The sequence below is a fragment of the Rhinichthys klamathensis genome, unplaced genomic scaffold (genome assembly GCF_029890125.1).
Source record: "Rhinichthys klamathensis goyatoka isolate OS25496 unplaced genomic scaffold, OSU_Roscu_1.1 h1tg000297l_1, whole genome shotgun sequence".
Taxonomy (NCBI): domain Eukaryota; kingdom Metazoa; phylum Chordata; class Actinopteri; order Cypriniformes; family Leuciscidae; genus Rhinichthys; species Rhinichthys klamathensis.
Genome location: NW_026606816.1, coordinates 152,363 through 173,824, shown reverse-complemented (window position 1 = coordinate 173,824; position 21,462 = coordinate 152,363). Strand labels below are relative to the sequence as shown.

At 46.8% G+C, this 21,462-nt stretch overlaps 1 protein-coding gene across 8 annotated transcripts in view; it reads left to right on the top strand.

The window, feature by feature from the left end:
* Positions 1-164: 164 nt before the first annotated feature.
* Positions 165-21,462, top strand: part of si:ch1073-291c23.2 (uncharacterized protein LOC799862 homolog) — a 50,712-nt gene continuing 29,414 nt past the window's right edge. For 3 of the 8 annotated variants that reach the window (XM_056270126.1, XM_056270125.1, XM_056270127.1), the window contains exons 1-6: positions 172-414; positions 7,212-7,321; positions 8,076-8,189; positions 8,942-8,998; positions 9,597-9,755; positions 13,285-13,398. In XM_056270126.1, the coding sequence (XP_056126101.1) occupies positions 7,214-7,321; positions 8,076-8,189; positions 8,942-8,998; positions 9,597-9,755; positions 13,285-13,398 (552 nt within the window). In that variant the 5' untranslated portion in view covers positions 172-414; positions 7,212-7,213. Of the gene's footprint in view, positions 415-7,211; positions 7,322-8,075; positions 8,190-8,941; positions 8,999-9,596; positions 9,756-13,284; positions 13,399-21,462 lie in introns of all 8 variants that reach the window. The other 5 variants (XM_056270130.1, XM_056270129.1, XM_056270128.1 and 2 more) reach the window with 4 other exon arrangements.

Here is a 21,462-nt window from a genome sequence, read left to right as displayed (position 1 = left end):
CATGTAAAGTGGAGGCCACAGCTGGACTAGTGGAGCTGAGCATGACACATCTGGATCCCGTCAGCTTGTCATAGGAAGCAGCTGTTATCTTTTGGGAGCTGCTTTCGACACCGCATTCCCTTCTTTCTCACACTTGACAATCTTTCATTCTCTCTCCTCATGCTTCTTCTTTCCCAAACCATTATAGTTGTATGTGTAGTTGAGGAATGTGTTACAGCACTGACTGTGTTCTTCTCAACTCTTCATGAAGCTGGCCATTGTTTCTGTTTGCTGAGCACAGATTTGACCTCTTTTCCCAAACATCCCGTGGTGACGCCCCGTCCTTCCCTCCCTCTGTTTTCTTCTCTTGTTCCTCTTCTGCTCTTGCACAACTTCCTTGTTTTCATCTTGCTGGTTCACTACAGACACATGCAGGTAACTGACAAGCTCTTTCCTTCACTGTTTCATTAGTTGCTTGTTTTTGATACTCACAACATGCTCATGACCTTCAGTTGCAGTTTGCTGAAATGTATTTCTTTGTGAATGAATGTCAAATATAGGAGACTTGATACAAATTGACTGGCAGACAGAAAAGAAAAGGCTTTAAGGTTGGTACAGTCCACGAGTTAGTCCAGTCCACAGTCGTGAAGTGTGAGGGTGTTGAGCATTAGAAGACTTCAGTGCGTGCGCAGCATCAGTGACGAGCTGTTATAGTTGCTTCATGTGTGTTCAGGGAGGCTGTTAAAACATTGGCAGGCGGTCACTATGCAGACAATACTGTGGTAAATTACTTTTAAAAGTAATGAGTTATAACATTGCATCACTCCCTAAAGAAAGTAACTAATTGTGTTAGTTACTTTTTATTGAAAGTAATGTGTTAAGTTACTTTTGCATTGCTTTTTCTCATCTGGGCAGGACTGGCTTGTATGTTTTGTAATAAATAAAAATGTTGGCAAATGTAAAGTCCCTTTCACACCAGAAGTGAACTGAATAAGCCTCAGGCTGAAGGAAATGCGAATTCCCTCCTGTACAGTAGAGGGCGCCACACAAACAAACCTTTCAGCGGTTCTGCTATTCTGGACCGCAGAAGAACAGGACGCAGGAGAAGTTCAACACTACTTCAGCAATAAAAACAAAAATGTGATGTTTAATAGTAATTTCTGTCAGGACCACTATCGTCAAATACGATTGACCATTAGCATACAGCTTGGATTGGCGGTATCAATCAATCATTATTTATTTGTATAGCGCTTTACAACAACCCTCAGGTATCCAAAGTGCTTCACATCAAAGATTACAAATAAAACAACATATCATACCATAACAGAATAAAACATATACAACAATAAAATCAGAAAATGTTGCATAGAACAGACAAAGGAAAATGTCACACCACTGCATATTAAAAGCCATTCTAAACAGGTAGGTTTTGAGTTTAGACCTAAACAGGGTAACATCTGTACTGGTGTGAATATCAGGGGGTAACTTGTTCCAGAGTCTCGGGGCAGCAACTGCAAAAGCCTGCTCACCCCATCGTTTAGATCTTGACCTCGGGACTTCTAAAACCAGTTGGTTTGAAGACCGCCACGATCTGCTGTACTCACGCAGGGTTAAAATCTCGATAAATACTCCGGGGCTAGCCCATTTAGGGCCTTAAAAACAAACAATAACACCTTAAACTCGATTCTAAAACGCACAGGGAGCCAATGTAAGGTGTAGAGGACGGGAGTGATGTGTGCACGCCTAGGTATATTTGTTAAAAACCGAGCAGCAACATTTTGCACAAGTTGAAGACGTGAAATGGAGGCTTGGTTCAAACCAACATAAAGAGCATTACAGTAGTCCAACCTTGAACTAAAGCATGAATCGCCTTTTCTAAATCATGCCTGTTAAGGACAGGCTTAACTTTAGCCAGGAGGCGAAGCTGGAAAAACTAATTTTACCATACCATAGGTATGGTTCTGTTCTGGGCGAGAACTCCCTGTGCATCCAGTCAGCCTAGCATGGAGAAGAGCAGCAATAACCCCCCTTAGGGGAAACAGAACAGAACCAACATGAATGTATGCGGATATCATTCATTCAAGATTTTAAGAACAACATAATTCGAGAATTTATTCTGATTCAAGGGCACTCAGAATGCCAAATCCTGACTGAGACAGGAGGAGCTGGGGAGGGAGGAGGGTAATCGCTCCTGAGAAACGCGATCGCTGCGAATAATACTGATGAGATTATATATGAATACAGTGATAGAGTCGTATTCTTATAGTTAGAGGATCAGCTGAGAGTCACTGATGCGAGCTCGACTAACATGACCTGCCAGAACTGACGCTACGCTTGTTTTTTTGCTAATTTGTATGGTTGAATTGGATCATCAAAGGTCAGAAGCAGAAACATTGGTTAATAAAGTGAGATTAAATACATCAAGTACATATGTGTTATTTAGCATATTTAATTATTGCAGGTTTCCGTAATATTCTGTTTGTATTTCACAGTTTTTATTCATGTTGAGGAATACTGAATCTGTTTATGTGCCAAATCTGTGATTATAACTGTGCTGCAGTGATGGTGGAGGGTCCAGCTGTGGAAAGGCCTTGAGTAAAGCTGTGATTGTAACTGTGCTGCAGTGATGGTGGAGGGTCCAGTTGAGGAAAGGCCTTGAGTAAAGCTGTGATTATAACTGTGCTGCAGTGATGGTGGAGGGTCCAGCTGTGGAAAGGCCTTGAGTAAAGCTGTGATTATAACTGTGCTGCAGTGATGGTGGAGGGTCCAGTTGAGGAAAGGCCTTGAGTAAAGCTGTGATTGTAACTGTGCTGCAGTGATGGTGGAGGGTCCAGCTGTGGAAAGGCCTCGAGTAAAGCTGTGATTATAACTGTGCTGCAGTGATGGTGGAGGGTCCAATTGAGGAAAGGCCTTGAGTAAAGCTGTGATTGTAACTGTGCTGCAGTGATGGTGGAGGGTCCAGCTGTGGAAAGGCCTTGAGTAAAGCTGTGATTATAACTGTGCTGCAGTGATGGTGGAGGGTCCAGTTGAGGAAAGGCCTTGAGTAAAGCTGTGATTGTAACTGTGCTGCAGTGATGGTGGAGGGTTGAGCTGTGGAAAGGCCTTGAGTAAAGCTGTGATTATAACTGTGCTGCAGTGATGGTGGAGGGTCCAGTTGAGGAAAGGCCTTGAGTAAAGCTGTGATTGTAACTGTGCTGCAGTGATGGTGGAGGGTCCAGCTGTGGAAAGGCCTTGAGTAAAGCTGTGATTATAACTGTGCTGCAGTGATGGTGGAGGGTCCAGTTGAGGAAAGGCCTTGAGTAAAGCTGTGATTGTAACTGTGCTGCAGTGATGGTGGAGGGTCCAGCTGTGGAAAGGCCTTGAGTAAAGCTGTGATTATAACTGTGCTGCAGTGATGGTGGAGGGTCCAGTTGAGGAAAGGCCTTGAGTAAAGCTGTGATTGTAACTGTGCTGCAGTGATGGTGGAGGGTCCAGTTGAGGAAAGGCCTTGAGTAAAGCTGTGATTGTAACTGTGCTGCAGTGATGGTGGAGGGTTGAGCTGTGGAAAGGCCTTGAGTAAAGCTGTGATTATAACTGTGCTGCAGTGATGGTGGAGGGTCCAGTTGAGGAAAGGCCTTGAGTAAAGCTGTGATTGTAACTGTGCTGCAGTGATGGTGGAGGGTCCAGTTGAGGAAAGGCCTTGAGTAAAGCTGTGATTGTAACTGTGCTGCAGTGATGGTGGAGGGTCCAGTTGAGGAAAGGCCTTGAGTAAAGCTGTGATTGTAACTGTGCTGCGGTGATGGTGGAGGGTCCAGTTGAGGAAAGGCCTTGAGTAAAACTGTGATTATAACTGTGCTGCAGTGATGGTGGAGGGTCCAGTTGTGGAAAGGCCTTGAGTAAAGCTGTGATTGTAACTGTGCTGCAGTGATGGTGGAGGGTCCAGTTGAGGAAAGGCCATGAGTAAAGCTGTGATTATAACGGTGCTGCGGTGATGGTGGAGGGTCCAGTTGTGGAAAGGCCTTAAGTAAAGCTGTGATTGTAACTGTGCTGCAGTGATGGTGGAGGGTCCAGTTGTGGAAAGGCCTTGAGTAAAGCTGTGATTATAACTGTGCTGCAGTGATGGTGGAGGGTCCAGTTGTGGAAAGGCCTTGAGTAAAGCTGTGATTGTAACTGTGCTGCAGTGATGGTGGAGGGTCCAGTTGAGGAAAGGCCTTGAGTAAAGCTGTGATTATAACTGTGCTGCATTGATGGTGGAGGGTCCAGTTGTGGAAAAGCCTTGAGTAAAGCTGTGATTATAACTGTGCTGCAGTGATGGTGGAGGGTCCAATTGAGGAAAGGCCTTGAGTAAAGCTGTGATTGTAACTGTGCTGCAGTGATGGTGGAGGGTCCAGTTGTGGAAAGGCCTTGAGTAAAGCTGTGATTATAACTGTGCTGCAGTGATGGTGGAGGGTCCAGTTGAGGAAAGGCCTTGAGTAAAGCTGTGATTGTAACTGTGCTGCAGTGATGGTGGATGGTCCAGCTGTGGAAAGGCCTTGAGTAAAGCTGTGATTATAACTGTGCTGCAGTGATGGTGGAGGGTCCAGTTGAGGAAAGGCCTTGAGTAAAGCTGTGAATATAACTGTGCTGCAGTGATGGTGGAGGGTCCAGTTGTGGAAAGGCCTTGAGTAAAGCTGTGAATATAACTGTGCTGCAGTGATGGTGGAGGGTCCAGTTGTGGAAAGGCCTTGCGTAAAGCTGTGAATATAACTGTGCTGCAGTGATGGTGGAGGGTCCAGTTGAGGAAAGGCCTTGAGTAAAGCTGTGATTATAACTGTGCTGCAGTGATGGTGGAGGGTCCAGTTGAGGAAAGGCCTTGAGTAAAGCTGTGAATATAACTGTGCTGCAGTGATGGTGGAGGGTCCAGTTGTGGAAAGGCCTTGAGTAAAGCTGTGAATATAACTGTGCTGCAGTGATGGTGGAGGGTCCAGTTGTGGAAAGGCCTTAAGTAAAGCTGTGATTATAACTGTGCTGCAGTGATGGTGGAGGGTCCAGTTGAGGAAAGGCCTTGAGTAAAGCTGTGATTGTAACTGTGCTGCAGTGATGGTGGAGGGTCCAGTTGTGAAAAGGCCTTGAGTAAAGCTGTGAATAAAACTGTGCTGCAGTGATGGTGGAGGGTCCAGTTGTGGAAAGGCCTTGAGTAAAGCTGTGAATATAACTGTGCTGCAGTGATGGTGGAGGGTCCAGTTGTGGAAAGGCCTTGAGTAAAGCTGTGATTATAACTGTGCTGCAGTGATGGTGGAGGGTCCAGTTGTGGAAAGGCCTTAAGTAAAGCTGTGAATATAACCGTGCTGCAGTGATGGTGGAGGGTCCAGTTGTGGAAAGGCCTTGAGTAAAGCTGTGAATATAACTGTGCTGCAGTGATGGTGGAGGGTCCAGTTGTGGAAAGGCCTTGAGTAAAGCTGTGAATATAACTGTGCTGCAGTGATGGTGGAGGGTCCAGTTGAGGAAAGGCCTTGAGTAAAGCTGTGATTGTAACTGTGCTGCAGTGATGGTGGAGGGTCCAGTTGAGGAAAGGCCTTGAGTAAAGCTGTGATTATAACTGTGCTGCAGTGATGGTGGAGGGTCCAGTTGAGGAAAGGCCTTGAGTAAAGCTGTGATTGTAACTGTGCTGCAGTGATGGTGGAGGGTCCAGTTGAGGAAAGGCCTTGAGTAAAGCTGTGATTATAACTGTGCTGCGGTGATGGTGGAGGGTCCAGTTGAGGATAGGCCTTAAGTAAAGCTGTTATTGTAACTGTGCTGCAGTGATGGTGGAGGGTCCAGTTGAGGAAAGGCCTTGAGTAAAGCTGTGATTATGACTGTGCTGCAGTGATGGTGGAGGGTCCAGTTGTGGAAAGGCCTTGAGTAAACCTGTGATTATAACTGTGCTGCAGTGATGGTGGAGGGTCCAGTTGAGGAAAGGCCTTGAGTAAAGCTGTGATTATAACTGTGCTGCAGTGATGGTGGAGGGTCCAGTTGAGGAAAGGCCATGAGTAAAGCTGTGATTGTAACTGTGCTGCAGTGATGGTGGAGGGTCCAGTTGAGGAAAGGCCTTGAGTTAAGCTGTGATTATAACTGTGCTGCAGTGATGGTGGAGGGTCCAGTTGAGGAAAGGCCTTGAGTAAAGCTGTGATTATAACTGTGCTGCAGTGATGGTGGAGGGTCCAGTTGAGGAAAGGCCTTGAGTAAAGCTGTGATTATAACTGTGCTGCAGTGATGGTGGAGGGTCCAGTTGAGGAAAGGCCATGAGTAAAGCTGTGATTGTAACTGTGCTGCAGTGATGGTGGAGGGTCCAGTTGTGGAAAGGCCTTGAGTAAAGCTGTGATTATAACTGTGCTGCAGTGATGGTGGAGGGTCCAGTTGAGGAAAGGCCTTGAGTAAAGCTGTGATTGTAACTGTGCTGCAGTGATGGTGGAGGGTCCAATTGAGGAAAGGCCTTGAGTAAAGCTGTGATTGTAACTGTGCTGCAGTGATGGTGGAGGGTCCAGTTGTGGAAAGGCCTTGAGTAAAGCTGTGATTATACCTGTGCTGCAGTGATGGTGGATGGTCCAGCTGTGGAAAGGCCTTGAGTAAAGCTGTGATTATAACTGTGCTGCAGTGATGGTGGAGGGTCCAGTTGAGGAAAGGCCTTGAGTAAAGCTGTGATTGTAACTGTGCTGCAGTGATGGTGGAGGGTCCAGTTGTGGAAAGGCCTTGAGTAAAGCTGTGATTGTAACTGTGCTGCAGTGATGGTGGAGGGTCCAGTTGTGGAAAGGCCTTGAGTAAAGCTGTGATTGTAACCGTGCTGCAGTGATGGTGGAGGGTCCAGTTGTGGAAAGTCCTTGAGTAAAGCTGTGGTTATAACTGTGCTGCAGTGATGGTGGAGGGTCCAGTTGAGGAAAGGCCTTGAGTAAAGCTGTGATTGTACCTGTGCTGCAGTGATGGTGGCGGGTCCAGCTGTGGAAAGGCCTTGAGTAAAGCTGTGATTATAACTGTGCTGCAGTGATGGTGGAGGGTCCAGTTGAGGAAAGGCCTTGAGTAAAGCTGTGATTGTACCTGTGCTGCAGTAATGGTGGAGGGTCCAGCTGTGGAAAGGCCTTGAGTAAAGCTGTGATTGTAACTTTGCTGCAGTGATGGTGGAGGGTCCAGTTGAGGAAAGGCCTTGAGTAAAGCTGTGATTGTAACTGTGCTGCAGTGATGGAGGAGGGTCCAGTTGAGGAAAGGCCTTGAGTAAAGCTGTGATTGTAACTGTGCTGCAGTGATGGTGGAGGGTCCAGCAGCCACAGGAGCGTCGGAGCCGATCAGTGTGGTGACGGGCGGCAGTAAACCTGTGCACCGCTTCCTCAAAGGACAACCCAAGTGTATCGGAGTGAGACACACAACACCATCCTGTCAGATGAAGAAAACTATTCAAGCACAGATCAATCAGGACTCATCCAAATAAATAAACCTAATTCAAAGGGGAGTCAATATTATTTTTCTGACTCCACTCGCAGATATTTTTCCTTGTTTTAAGCAAATACTCACTAAATTTCACGATTTCACTTTATTTTTATACACATTCTGTTGACTATAAGTAAAGTTGCACCTACATGTCTACTAGTTCTCAGAGTATTAGTAGAGTATTAGTAGACTGGTAGGGTTAGTAGAATAAGTTGACATGTAGTTGCAAAGTTACCTAGAGTCAGTAGAATATCTGTTGGGGAGCATCACAATAAAGAGTTTGCAGATATTAAGCAGAAAGTCGACTAATACTCTAATGAGAGTTAGTTTACATATAGTTGCAAAGTTACTTATAATCAACTGAGTGTTCAAAAGGGACCATCAAAATAAAGTGTTACCAATTTCAGTAATTCACACCTTTTTTTTAAATGTAAGTTCATAGTAGTTAAAGACTCCTCATATAAAGTGTGACCAAACATATGAATTGAACTCACAATGATATTATAATTTATGAAACGCAAAACAACACATGAAATAACAAAAATGGACCAAGGTAGCATGACCTTGTGACAACATCTAGTATTTGTCCCCCTGCTGTCCCAAGTCCCCCCCCCCCTAAGAAGCGGTTTTCTGAGAGACGTTTCACATGTGATTGTCCGTTTCCACATGTCCGGTGTAAGATTGTGCTGGTGATGATGGCCGTATGCCTGATCATGTTTGGGATCGCCATGAATGTGCAGTCAGATGCGATGACCTCCGCAGACATGTACACCCCTTTCTGGCTCGCCATCCTGGTATGTGCTCTTGTGACTATATGAGCATGTTTTTGTTCTTTCATTACTTCTAAGAAAACTTCTAAGGCCACAACCAACTACACTAATGAACTACACCTCTGCAAAACTAGCCTTATGTTCCAAAACAAAATCATTGGATTGGATCCCCACATTTGAAAATCACTGGTCTACAGATTAATTATGAGATTATTCCACTCATAAAAGTCTAATATGTTCTAATCGTAATATTACTTTTACAACTGTCCAAATGCAAATCTGCTACATCAGCTACAACTTGTATTGAACCATTTTTTTATTTATTTTTGTCCTTTAAATTTAGTAGGCAAGTATCATGCCCTTTTCATTCATTTTAGTTCATTTTACAATTTAACTGAAATGGCATATGATATCACTTTAGTAAAAAGACCACTTCACTCACAACAATTTGCAAAATGCAAAAAGGTTTCAGTCATTTAACAAACGTTAACCAATTTAAAAAAAAAGTATAAACATTCATTCAAATTCTTATGCATCACACATCAAACATCTAAACAATTTATCTAATTCAAATGCAAAATGTGTAAACCTGAGATCCTGAAAAAACAGTGCGAATATAAACGTGTTATCTACATTTTATATGTTACTGTTTTGAATTCATGATTCATGCACTTTAAGTAATTAATTCACATTAAAAGATGAACTGTGTGAATCTGTGTGTATTATGATGAGTATTTAGCAACAGTTGAATACTAAATGTCTTACCTTTTTCGCAGTTCTTTATCTGTGGCGTTTTGTATATACTGTGTGAACGCAACCCCTCCAAAAAGATCGTAAGTGTCTGTTTAACCTTTGTGTTTCACTGTTTGTACTCATCAATAATTTTGAGAATGCATGTGTCCAAACTATACAATTTTCTCTATTTAAAGTGTAATATTAAAGGATTAGGTCACCTCAAAATGAAAATTTCCTAATAATTTACTCACCCCAATGCCATCCAAGATACCTTTCAACGTGATGACGTAGTTCCCGGCGCGTTGCAGATCAGCTCAATCCGAACAATTGTAGTTAAAAAGGTTTTTTTTGGGGGGGAATTACCTATCGTTTGGCTAGATAAGACCCTCTTCCTCAGCTGCGATCGTGCAAAGCCCGTTGAAGCACTTCAAAGACCTTTGAAACTGCATTGATTTGGAATTCAAAACGTTGGTTGCCATTGAAGTCCATTATTCGAAGAAAAATCCAGAAATGTTTTCCTCAAAAAACTTATTTTCTCTTCCACTGAGGAAAGAAAGGCATGGATATCTTGGATGGCATTGGGGTGAGTAAATTATTAGGAAATTTTCATTTTGAGGTGAACTAATCCTTTAATATTCTTAAATGTGTTTGATATTTTGTTTTCGCGTTGATGTTTTCTGAACTGACTGCTCCCAGATCACAGCCAGCCTTGCTTTGAGTATCATCTCCACCATTGGAGTGTTCTGCGCTTGCGTGGGGTTTGCCAGAGCCATCACTGGGATCCATGACACATATTGGAATCATTTGACTGAAAATCAAACAGCGGAGGAGAGACAACATCTCGACCAACATTATGTGAGGGTTTTTATTGATTTAATACTACCCTGTCATTAATGAATAACTACACAGGATCAAATGAGTAACACCATATTAACATTCTAGTAACTACAATTAACTAACAAGAAACTCTGAATTGGTAAGTAATTGTTACGAAGTGGTTTTGTGTCCTGTCATGTTTAGTGGTTCCCTGTCTTGTCATTAGTTTTCCCAGGTGTTTCCCATTTACCACGCCCCCTTGTTATCCTATCTAGCTCGTGTGTCCCTGACTATTTAAGCCCTGTGTTTCAGCCTGGTCTTTGTGAGTTCTTGTCGAATGTTTAACGTCATGTTGGTTGTACCTGTTCCCGAGTCCTGTATCTAGTCTTGCCTGTTGTAAAGTTTGTTAATTAAAGCGTGTGCTGCAGTTGGATCCTGCCTCATCTGTAATTCAACCGCATCACGTTACAGAAGAACTCACCGCATCGTGATCCAGCAGCCATGCCGACCTGGAGTCCTGATGTCCAGATCTTCCGTCTTCGCCAGGAGAATCGCGCTATCGAGGATTATGTCGCAGAATTCCTCGAGCTGGCATATCTCGCGCAAATGAACACCCACGGCTTGAAGATCTTCTTCCGCGGGGGTTTGTCTGAACCACTCCGGTCCCGGATGCCCGAACCTGGTCCGCACGGGTCTTTGGAAAGGTACGTTGACCTGGCTCTGTTGTGGAGCGGTTCCCCGTTTACTGTGGGCAAGGAGGAGAAGCACCCTGAACCTGCAGTATCCCCTCAGACCACGCTCCACGTCTTGCCAGCAATCAAGCCAGCCACCGGATCGGTCTATGGCCGTACGGGACCGATCTCCAGCGTGGCTGATCCTCCTATGAGGTCTGCGCGTGCTGCCAGGAAGACCATCATTCCAGGGTCCCACCATGTCGAACCCGCGCTTCACCCCAGCCCTGCCGAGACCGCGCTCGGCAAACCCGCGCTTCTCGTCCGCTCAGCCGAGCCCGCACGTCGCTTCTGCCTCGACGAACCCGAGTCAAGTGAGTCAAGCGCCGAGTCAAGTGAGTCAAGTCCCGAGTCAAGTGAGTCAAGTGAGTCAAGTCCCGAGTCAAGTGAGTCGAGTGCCGAGTCAAGTGGGCCGAGTGCCGAGTCAAGTGGGCCGACTGCCGAGTCAAGTGAGCCGAGTGCCGAGTCAAGTGAGCCGAGTACCGAGTCAAGTGAGCCGAAAGCCGAGTCAAGTGAGCCGAGTGCCGAGTCAAGTGAGCCGAGTGAGCCGAGTGCCGAGTCAAGTGAGCCGAGTGCCGAGTCAAGTGAGCCGAGTGAGCCGAGTGCCGAGTCAAGTAAGCCGAGTGCCGAGTCAAGTGAGCCAAGTGCCGAGTCAAGTGAGCCGAGTGCCGAGTCAAGTGAGCCGAGTGCCGAGTCAAGTGAGCCGAGTGCCGAGTCAAGTGAGCCGAGTGCCGAGTCAAGTGAGCCGAGTGCCGAGTCAAGTGAGCCGAGTGCCAAGTCAAGTGAATCAAGTGAGTCAAGTGAATCAAGTGAGTCAAGTGAATCAAGTGCCGTGTCAAGTGAATCAAGTGAGTCAAGTGCCAAGTCAAGTGAGTCAAGTGCCAAGCCAAGTGAGTCAAGTGCCAAGTCAAGTGAGTCAAGTGCAAAGTCAAGTGCAAAGTCAAGTGAGTCAAGTGCCAAGTCAAGTGCCAAGTCAAGTGCCGAGTCAAGTGCCAAGTCAAGTGAGTCAAGTGCCAAGTCAAGTGAGTCAAGTGCCAAGTCAAGTGAGTCAAGTGCCAAGTCAAGTGCCAAGTCAAGTGAGTCAAGTCAAGAGCCGAGTCAAATGAGTCAAATGTCGAATCTAACCAAGTGAGTGAATCTAGCCAAGTGAGAGTATCAAGCCCAGTGACTCGCCGTCGCAGGAGGAGAAGGAGGACTCGTTTGGTTTAGATCGGTCCCGTACAGTGGGCGTTCCCATAATCCTCGCCCTGCCGGCCCCGCCTCTGCGCCTCGCCCTGCCGGCCCCGCCTCTGCACCTCACCCTGCCGGCCCCGCCTCTGCGCCTCGCCCTGCCAATGTCTCTCGAGCTCCATGAGACTGTCCCAGAGTCCGTTGCCAGCCCGGAGGTTGTTCCCCTAGGTTCTCCCAAGTATTTTTTTTTGGGGGGGGCAGTAGGAGGTCCCACGAAAGGGTCATGGAGGCAGCGCTGACATGGACCTTGTCGGTGCGTTCGCCTCGTCCTGCTCCGCCCTGGCCTTCGCCTCGTCCTGCTCCGCCCTGGCCTTCACCTCGTCCGGCTCCGCCCTGGTCACCGGCCCAGTCTGGTCCTTCCACGCTCTGCGGCCCAGGCCCGCCTTGGCTACCTCCTGGTCCCGTTCCCCTGCACGGGCCTGGCCCTCTGTCTCTCCCCCAAGACCGCCTCCGCTTTACCGCCCTCCTGAACTTTTTTTTTTGCTGTTTTTATAGGGGGGGGCTATGTTACGATGTGGTTTTGTGTCCTGTCATGTTTAGTGGTTCCCTGTCTTGTCATTAGTTTTCCCAGGTGTTTCCCATTTACCACGCCCCCTTGTTATCCTATCTAGCTCGTGTGTCCCTGATTATTTAAGCCCTGTGTTTCAGCCTGGTATTTGTGAGTTCTTGTCGAATGTTTAACGACATGTTGTTTGTTCCTGTTCCCGAGTCCTGTATCTAGTCTTTCCTGTTGTAAAGTTTGTTAATTAAAGCGTGTGCTGCAGTTGGATCCTGCCTCATCTTTAATTCAACTGCATCACGTTACAGTAATAGCGCTCAGTTAAAAAAAACTACTATTTTTTTCATACCTCCCAGAGGATTACTAATAAGTAGTATTTACAGGTTCATAATTAATGAGAGTAATGCACAATGTACAATTGATTCTAAAGAAAAGATTATGGTAACCTAAGAGCAATTAGTCACGTATTACCAAATCCTTCAGAAGGAATTACTAATTATTTGTAACACTATTCTAAAGTGAAGATCATGGCAACCCACTAGTAAAGATAAAGATAAAGTAAAGATCGTTTCAGATTAGGTTATAGGATCGCTATATGTCTGAGGACACCCCCCTTCACCCCCGAGCTCAGTGGCTGTGAGCGGAGGTTTGCCGTCTCTCTTTCTCTGCTCTGATATCCTAAAAGTATTTTTCCAGAGTAGAGCTATATTCTACTTTAGACTCTTACATAGGGGATGTAAAATCCCCTGTGGATGGGTTGCTTGGTAGGTGTCCACTTAGGGTTGATGCAGGATAAACAGAATTATAGATTCCCACTGCTTTGTTTACCTCCCTCCCTAACTACCGTTGGGTCTTGAAGTAGGGATGTATTCTCCCCTTTGATGGGTGCTTTATAGGCCTCTATAGCATGGCCCGTGTTGAAGATCTTGCCAAGCAGAGGTAGACTACCTGAGGGGTATCCCTCCTTGTTATCTATTGCAGAATATTCTTCTATCACATTGCTGTGAAAACTCCTTTTTGCAACCTTTATTTTTAAGAGTTTAATGAATGAGCGATTATACATGTGCAAGTTACTATATGAACTGAAACTCCCTTTTCTTTTTCACAGATGGCCATCGAAAAAGTAGAGCGAGTGTTCTTCTGCCACAGCTTGATAGGAGGGAGTCTGCTTATAACCATGACGTTCTTCGCTCGGGCAGCGCTACGATCCAGCAGAACTCAGGTCCTCTCACACACAAAGCCTTACTTCTGTCTAACACCACAGCAGAACTCAGGTCCTCTTACTCACACAGCCTTACTTCTGTCTAACACCACAGCAGAACTCAGGTCCTCTTACTCACACAGCCTTCCTTCTGTCTAACACCACAGCAGAACTCAGGTCCTCTCACTCACACAGCCTTACTTCTGTCTAACACCACAGAAGAACTCAGGTCCTCTTACTCACACAGCCTTACTTCTGTCTAACACCACAGCAGAACTCAGGTCCTCTTACTCACACAGCCTTACTTCTGTCTAACACCACGGCAGAATTCAGGTCCTCTTACTCACACAGCCTTACTTCTGTCTAACACCACAGCAGAACTCAGGCCCTCTTACTCACACAGCCTTACTTCTGTCTAACACCACAGCAGAACTCAGGTCATCTTACTCACACAGCCTTACTTCTGTCTAACACCACGGCAGAACTCAGGTCCTCTTACTCACACAGCCTTACTTCTGTCTAACACCACAGCAGAACTCAGGCCCTCTTACTCACACAGCCTTACTTCTGTCTAACACCACAGCAGAACTCAGGTCCTCTTACTCACACAGCCTTACTTCTGTCTAACACCACAGCAGAACTCAGGTCCTCTTACTCACACAGCCTTACTTCTGTCTAACACCACAGCAGAACTCAGGTCCTCTCACTCACACAGCCTTACTTCTGTCTAACACCACAGCAGAACTCAGGTCCTCTCACTCACACAGCCTTACTTCTGTCTAACACCACAGCAGAACTCAGGTCATCTCACACACACAGCCTTACTTCTGTCTAACACCACAGCAGAACTCAGGTCATCTCACACACACAGCCTTACTTCTGTCTAACACCACAGCAGAACTCAGGTCATCTCACACACACAGCTTTACTTCTGTCTAACACCACAGCAGAACTCAGGTCCTCTTACTCACACAGCCTTACTTCTGTCTAACACCACAGCAGAACTCAGGTCCTCTTACTCACACAGCCTTACTTCTATCTAACACCACAGCAGAACTCAGGTCCTCTTACTCACACAGCCTTACTTCTGTCTAACACCACAGCAGAACTCAGGTCCTCTTACTCACACAGCCTTACTTCTGTCTAACACCACAGCAGAACTCAGGTCCTCTTACTCGCACAGCCTTCCTTTTGTCTAACACCACAGCAGAACTCAGGTCCTCTCACTCACACAGCCTTACTTCCTCACTCACACAGCCTTACTTCTGTCTAACACCACAGCAGAACTCAGGTCCTCTTACTCACACAGCCTTACTTCTGTCTAACACCACAGCAGAACTCAGGTCCTCTTACTCACACAGCCTTACTTCTGTCTAACACCACAGCAGAACTCAGGTCCTCTTACTCACACAGCCTTACTTCTGTCTAACACCACAGCAGAACTCAGGCCCTCTTACTCACACAGCCTTACTTCTGTCTAACACCACAGCAGAACTCAGGTACTCTTACTCACACAGCCTTACTTCTGTCTAACACCACAGCAAAACTCAGGTCCTCTCACTCACACAGCCTTACTTCTGTCTAACACCACAGCAGAACTCAGGTCCTCTTACTCACACAGCCTTACTTCTGTCTAACACCACAGCAGAACTCAGGTCCTCTTACTCACACAGCCTTCCTTCTGTCTAACACCACAGCAGAACTCAGGTCCTCTCACTCACACAGCCTTACTTCTGTCTAACACCACAGAAGAACTCAGGTCCTCTTACTCACACAGCCTTACTTCTGTCTAACACCACAGAAGAACTCAGGTCCTCTTACTCACACAGCCTTACTTCTGTCTAACACCTCAGCAGAACTCAGGTCCTCTTACTCACACAGCCTTACTTCTGTCTAACACCACAGCAGAACTCAGGTCCTCTCACACACACAGCCTTACTTCTGTCTAACACCACAGCAGAACTCATGTCCTCTCACTCACACAGCCTTCCTTCTGTCTAACACCACAGCAGAACTCAGGTCCTCTCACTCACACAGCCTTACTTCTGTCTAACACCACAGCAGAACTCAGGTCCTCTTACTCACACAGCCTGCCTTCTGTCTAACACCACAGCAGAACTCAGGTCCTCTTACTCACACAGCCTTACTTCTGTCTAACACCACAGCAGAACTCAGGTCCTCTTACTCACACAGCCTTACTTCTGTCTAACACCACAGCAGAACTCAGGTCCTCTTACTCACACAGCCTTACTTCTGTCTAACACCACAGCAGAACTCAGATCCTCTTACTCACACAGCCTTACTTCTGTCTAACACCACAGCAGAACTCAGGTCCTTTCACTCACACAGCCTTACTTCTGTCTAACACTACAGCAGAACTCAGGTCCTCTTACTCACACAGCCTTACTTCTGTCTAACACCACAGCAGAACTCAGCTCCTCTTACACACACAGCCTTACTTCTGTCTAACACCACAGCAGAACTCAGGTCCTCTTACTCACACAGCCTTACTTCTGTCTAACACCACAGCAGAACTCAGGTCCTCTTACTCACACAGCCTTACTTTTGTCTAACACCACAGCAGAACTCAGGTCCTCTTACTCACACAGCCTTACTTCTGTCTAACACCACAGCAGAACTCAGGTCCTCTCACACACACAGCCTTACTTCTGTCTAACACCACAGCAGAACTCAGGTCCTCTCACTCACACAGCCTTCCTTCTGTCTAACACCACAGCGGAACTCAGGTCCTCTTACGCACACAGCCTTACTTCTGTCTAACACCACAGCAGAACTCAGGTCCTTTCACACAGCCTTACCTCTGTCTAACACCACAGTTGAACTCAGGTCCTCTCACTCACACAGCCTTAATTCTGTCTAACACCACAGCAGAACTCAGGTACTCTTACTCACACAGCCTTACTTCTGTCTAACACCACAGCAAAACTCAGGTCCTCTCACTCACACAGCCTTACTTCTGTCTAACACCACAGCAGAACTCAGGTCCTCTTACTCACACAGCCTTACTTCTGTCTAACACCACAGCAGAACTCAGGTCCTCTTACTCACACAGCCTTCCTTCTGTCTAACACCACAGCAGAACTCAGGTCCTCTCACTCACACAGCCTTACTTCTGTCTAACACCACAGAAGAACTCAGGTCCTCTTACTCACACAGCCTTACTTCTGTCTAACACCACAGCAGAACTCAGGTCCTCTTACTCACACAGCCTTACTTCTGTCTAACACCTCAGCAGAACTCAGGTCCTCTTACTCACACAGCCTTACTTCTGTCTAACACCACAGCAGAACTCAGGTCCTCTCACACACACAGCCTTACTTCTGTCTAACACCACAGCAGAACTCATGTCCTCTCACTCACACAGCCTTCCTTCTGTCTAACACCACCGCAGAACTCAGGTCCTCTCACTCACACAGCCTTACTTCTGTCTAACACCACAGCAGAACTCAGGTCCTCTTACTCACACAGCCTGCCTTCTGTCTAACACCACAGCAGAACTCAGGTCCTCTTACTCACACAGCCTTACTTCTGTCTAACACCACAGCAGAACTCAGGTCCTCTTACTCACACAGCCTTACTTCTGTCTAACACCACAGCAGAACTCAGGTCCTCTTACTCACACAGCCTTACTTCTGTCTAAGACCACAGCAGAGCTCAGGTCCTCTTACTCACACAGCCTTACTTCTGTCTAACACCACAGCAGAGCTCAGGTCCTCTTACTCACACAGCCTTACTTCTGTCTAACACCCCAGCAGAACTCAGGCCCTCTTACTCACACAGCCTTACTTCTGTCTAACACCACAGCAGAACTCAGGTCATCTCACACACACAGCCTTACTTCTGTCTAACACCACAGCAGAACTCAGGTCCTCTTACTCACACAGCCTTACTTCTGTCTAACACCACAGCAGAACTCAGGTCCTCTTACTCACACAGCCTTACTTCTGTCTAACACCACAGCAGAACTCAGGCCCTCTTACTCACACAACCTTACTTCTGTCTAACACCACAGCAGAACTCAGGTCATCTCACACACACAGCCTTACTTCTGTCTAACACCACAGCAGAACTCAGGTCCTCTTACTCACACAGCCTTACTTCTGTCTAACACCACAGCAGAACTCAGGTCCTCTTACTCACACAGCCTTACTTCTGTCTAACACCACAGCAGAACTCAGATCCTCTTACTCACACAGCCTTACTTCTGTCTAACACCACAGCAGAACTCAGGTCCTCTCACTCACACAGCCTTACTTCTGTCTAACACTACAGCAGAACTCAGGTCCTCTTACTCACACAGCCTTACTTCTGTCTAACACCACAGCAGAACTCAGCTCCTCTTACACACACAGCCTTACTTCTGTCTAACACCACAGCAGAACTCAGGTCCTCTTACTCACACAGCCTTACTTCTGTCTAACACCACAGCAGAACTCAGGTCCTCTTACTCACACAGCCTTACTTTTGTCTAACACCACAGCAGAACTCAGGTCCTCTTACTCACACAGCCTTACTTCTGTCTAACACCACAGCAGAACTCAGGTCCTCTCACACACACAGCCTTACTTCTGTCTAACACCACAGCAGAACTCAGGTCCTCTCACTCACACAGCCTTCCTTCTGTCTAACACCACAGCGGAACTCAGGTCCTCTTACGCACACAGCCTTACTTCTGTCTAACACCACAGCAGAACTCAGGTCCTTTCACACAGCCTTACCTCTGTCTAACACCACAGTTGAACTCAGGTCCTCTCACTCACACAGCCTTAATTCTGTCTAACACCACAGCAGAACTCAGGTACTCTTACTCACACAGCCTTACTTCTGTCTAACACCACAGCAAAACTCAGGTCCTCTCACTCACACAGCCTTACTTCTGTCTAACACCACAGCAGAACTCAGGTCCTCTTACTCACACAGCCTTACTTCTGTCTAACACCACAGCAGAACTCAGGTCCTCTTACTCACACAGCCTTCCTTCTGTCTAACACCACAGCAGAACTCAGGTCCTCTCACTCACACAGCCTTACTTCTGTCTAACACCACAGAAGAACTCAGGTCCTCTTACTCACACAGCCTTACTTCTGTCTAACACCACAGCAGAACTCAGGTCCTCTTACTCACACAGCCTTACTTCTGTCTAACACCTCAGCAGAACTCAGGTCCTCTTACTCACACTGCCTTACTTCTGTCTAACACCACAGCAGAACTCAGGTCCTCTCACACACACAGCCTTACTTCTGTCTAACACCACAGCAGAACTCATGTCCTCTCACTCATTCAGCCTTCCTTCTGTCTAACACCACAGCAGAACTCAGGTCCTCTCACTCACACAGCCTTACTTCTGTCTAACACCACAGCAGAACTCAGGTCCTCTTACTCACACAGCCTGCCTTCTGTCTAACACCACAGCAGAACTCAGGTCCTCTTACTCACACAGCCTTACTTCTGTCTAACACCACAGCAGAACTCAGATCCTCTTACTCACACAGCCTTACTTCTGTCTAACACCACAGCAGAACTCAGGTCCTCTCACTCACACAGCCTTACTTCTGTCTAACACTACAGCAGAACTCAGGTCCTCTTACTCACACAGCCTTACTTCTGTCTAACACCACAGCAGAACTCAGCTCCTCTTACACACACAGCCTTACTTCTGTCTAACACCACAGCAGAACTCAGGTCCTCTTACTCACACAGCCTTACTTCTGTCTAACACCACAGCAGAACTCAGGTCCTCTTACTCACACAGCCTTACTTTTGTCTAACACCACAGCAGAACTCAGGTCCTCTTACTCACACAGCCTTACTTCTGTCTAACACCACAGCAGAACTCAGGTCCTCTCACACACACAGCCTTACTTCTGTCTAACACCACAGCAGAACTCAGGTCCTCTCACTCACACAGCCTTCCTTCTGTCTAACACCACAGCGGAACTCAGGTCCTCTTACGCACACAGCCTTACTTCTGTCTAACACCACAGCAGAACTCAGGTCCTTTCACACAGCCTTACCTCTGTCTAACACCACAGTTGAACTCAGGTCCTCTCACTCACACAGCCTTAATTCTGTCTAACACCACAGCAGAACTCAGGTACTCTTACTCACACAGCCTTACTTCTGTCTAACACCACAGCAAAACTCAGGTCCTCTCACTCACACAGCCTTACTTCTGTCTAACACCACAGCAGAACTCAGGTCCTCTTACTCACACAGCCTTACTTCTGTCTAACACCACAGCAGAACTCAGGTCCTCTTACTCACACAGCCTTACTTCTGTCTAACACCACAGCAGAACTCAGGTCCTCTCACTCACACAGCCTTACTTCTGTCTAACACCACAGCAGAGCTCAGTTCCTCTTACTCACACAGCCTTACTTCTGTCTAACACCACAGCAGAACTCAGGCCCTCTTACTCACACAGCCTTACTTCTGTCTAACACCACAGCAGAACTCAGGTCATCTCACACACACAGCCTTACTTCTGTCTAACACCACAGCAGAACTCAGGTCCTCTTACTCACACAGCCTTACTTCTGTCTAACACCACAGCAGAACTCAGGTCCTCTTACTCACACAGCCTTACTTCTGTCTAACACCACAGCAGAACTCAGGCCCTCTTACTCACACAGCCTTACTTCTGTCTAACACCACAGCAGAACTCAGGTCATCTCACACACACAGCCTTACTTCTGTCTAACACCACAGCAGAACTCAGGTCCTCTTACTCACACAGCCTTACTTCTGTCTAACACCACAGCAGAACTCAGGTCCTCTTACTCACACAGCCTTACTTCTGTCTAACACCACAGCGGAACTCAGGTCCTCTTACTCACACAGCCTTACTTCTGTCTAACACCACAGCAGAACTCAGGTCCTCTTACTCACACAGCCTTACTTCTGTCTAACACCACAGCAGAACTCAGGTCCTCTTACTCACACAGCCTTACTTCTGTCTAACACCACAGCAGAACTCAGATCCTCTTACTCACACAGCCTTCCTTCTGTCTAACACCACAGCAGAACTCAGGTCCTCTCACTCACACAGCCTTACTTCTGTCTAACACTACAGCAGAACTCAGGTCATCTTACTCACACAGCCTTACTTCTGTCTAACACCACAGCAGAACTCAGCTCTTCTTACACACACAGCCTTACTTCTGTCTAACACCACAGCAGAACTCAGGTCCTCTTACTCACACAGCCTTACTTCTGTCTAACACCACAGCAGAACTCAGGTCCTCTTACTCACACAGCCTTACTTTTGTCTAACACCACAGCAGAACTCAGGTCCTCTTACTCACACAGCCTTACTTCTGTCTAACACCACAGCAGAACTCAGGTCCTCTCACACACACAGCCTTACTTCTGTCTAACACCACAGCAGAACTCAGGTCCTCTCACTCACACAGCCTTCCTTCTGTCTAACACCACAGCGGAACTCAGGTCCTCTTACGCACACAGCCTTACTTCTGTCTAACACCACAGCAGAACTCAGGTCCTTTCACACAGCCTTACCTCTGTCTAACACCACAGTTGAACTCAGGTCCTCTCACTCACACAGCCTTAATTCTGTCTAACACCACAGCAGAACTCAGGTCCTCTTACTTACACAGCCTTACGTCTGTCTAACACCACAGCAGAACTCAGGTCCTCTCACTCACACAGCCTTAATTCTGTCTAACACCACAGCAGAACTCAGGTCCTCTTACTTACACAGCCTTACGTCTGTCTAACACCACAGCAGAACTCAGATCCTCTTAATCACACAGCCTTACTTCTGTCTAACACCACAGCAGAACTCAGGTCCTCTCACTCACACAGCCTTACTTCTGTCTAACACTACAGCAGAACTCAGGTCATCTTACTCACACAGCCTTACTTCTGTCTAACACCACAGCAGAACTCAGCTCTTCTTACACACACAGCCTTACTTCTGTCTAACACCACAGCAGAACTCAGGTCCTCTTACTCACACAGCCTTACTTCTGTCTAACACCACAGCAGAACTCAGGTCCTCTTACTCACACAGCCTTACTTTTGTCTAACACCACAGCAGAACTC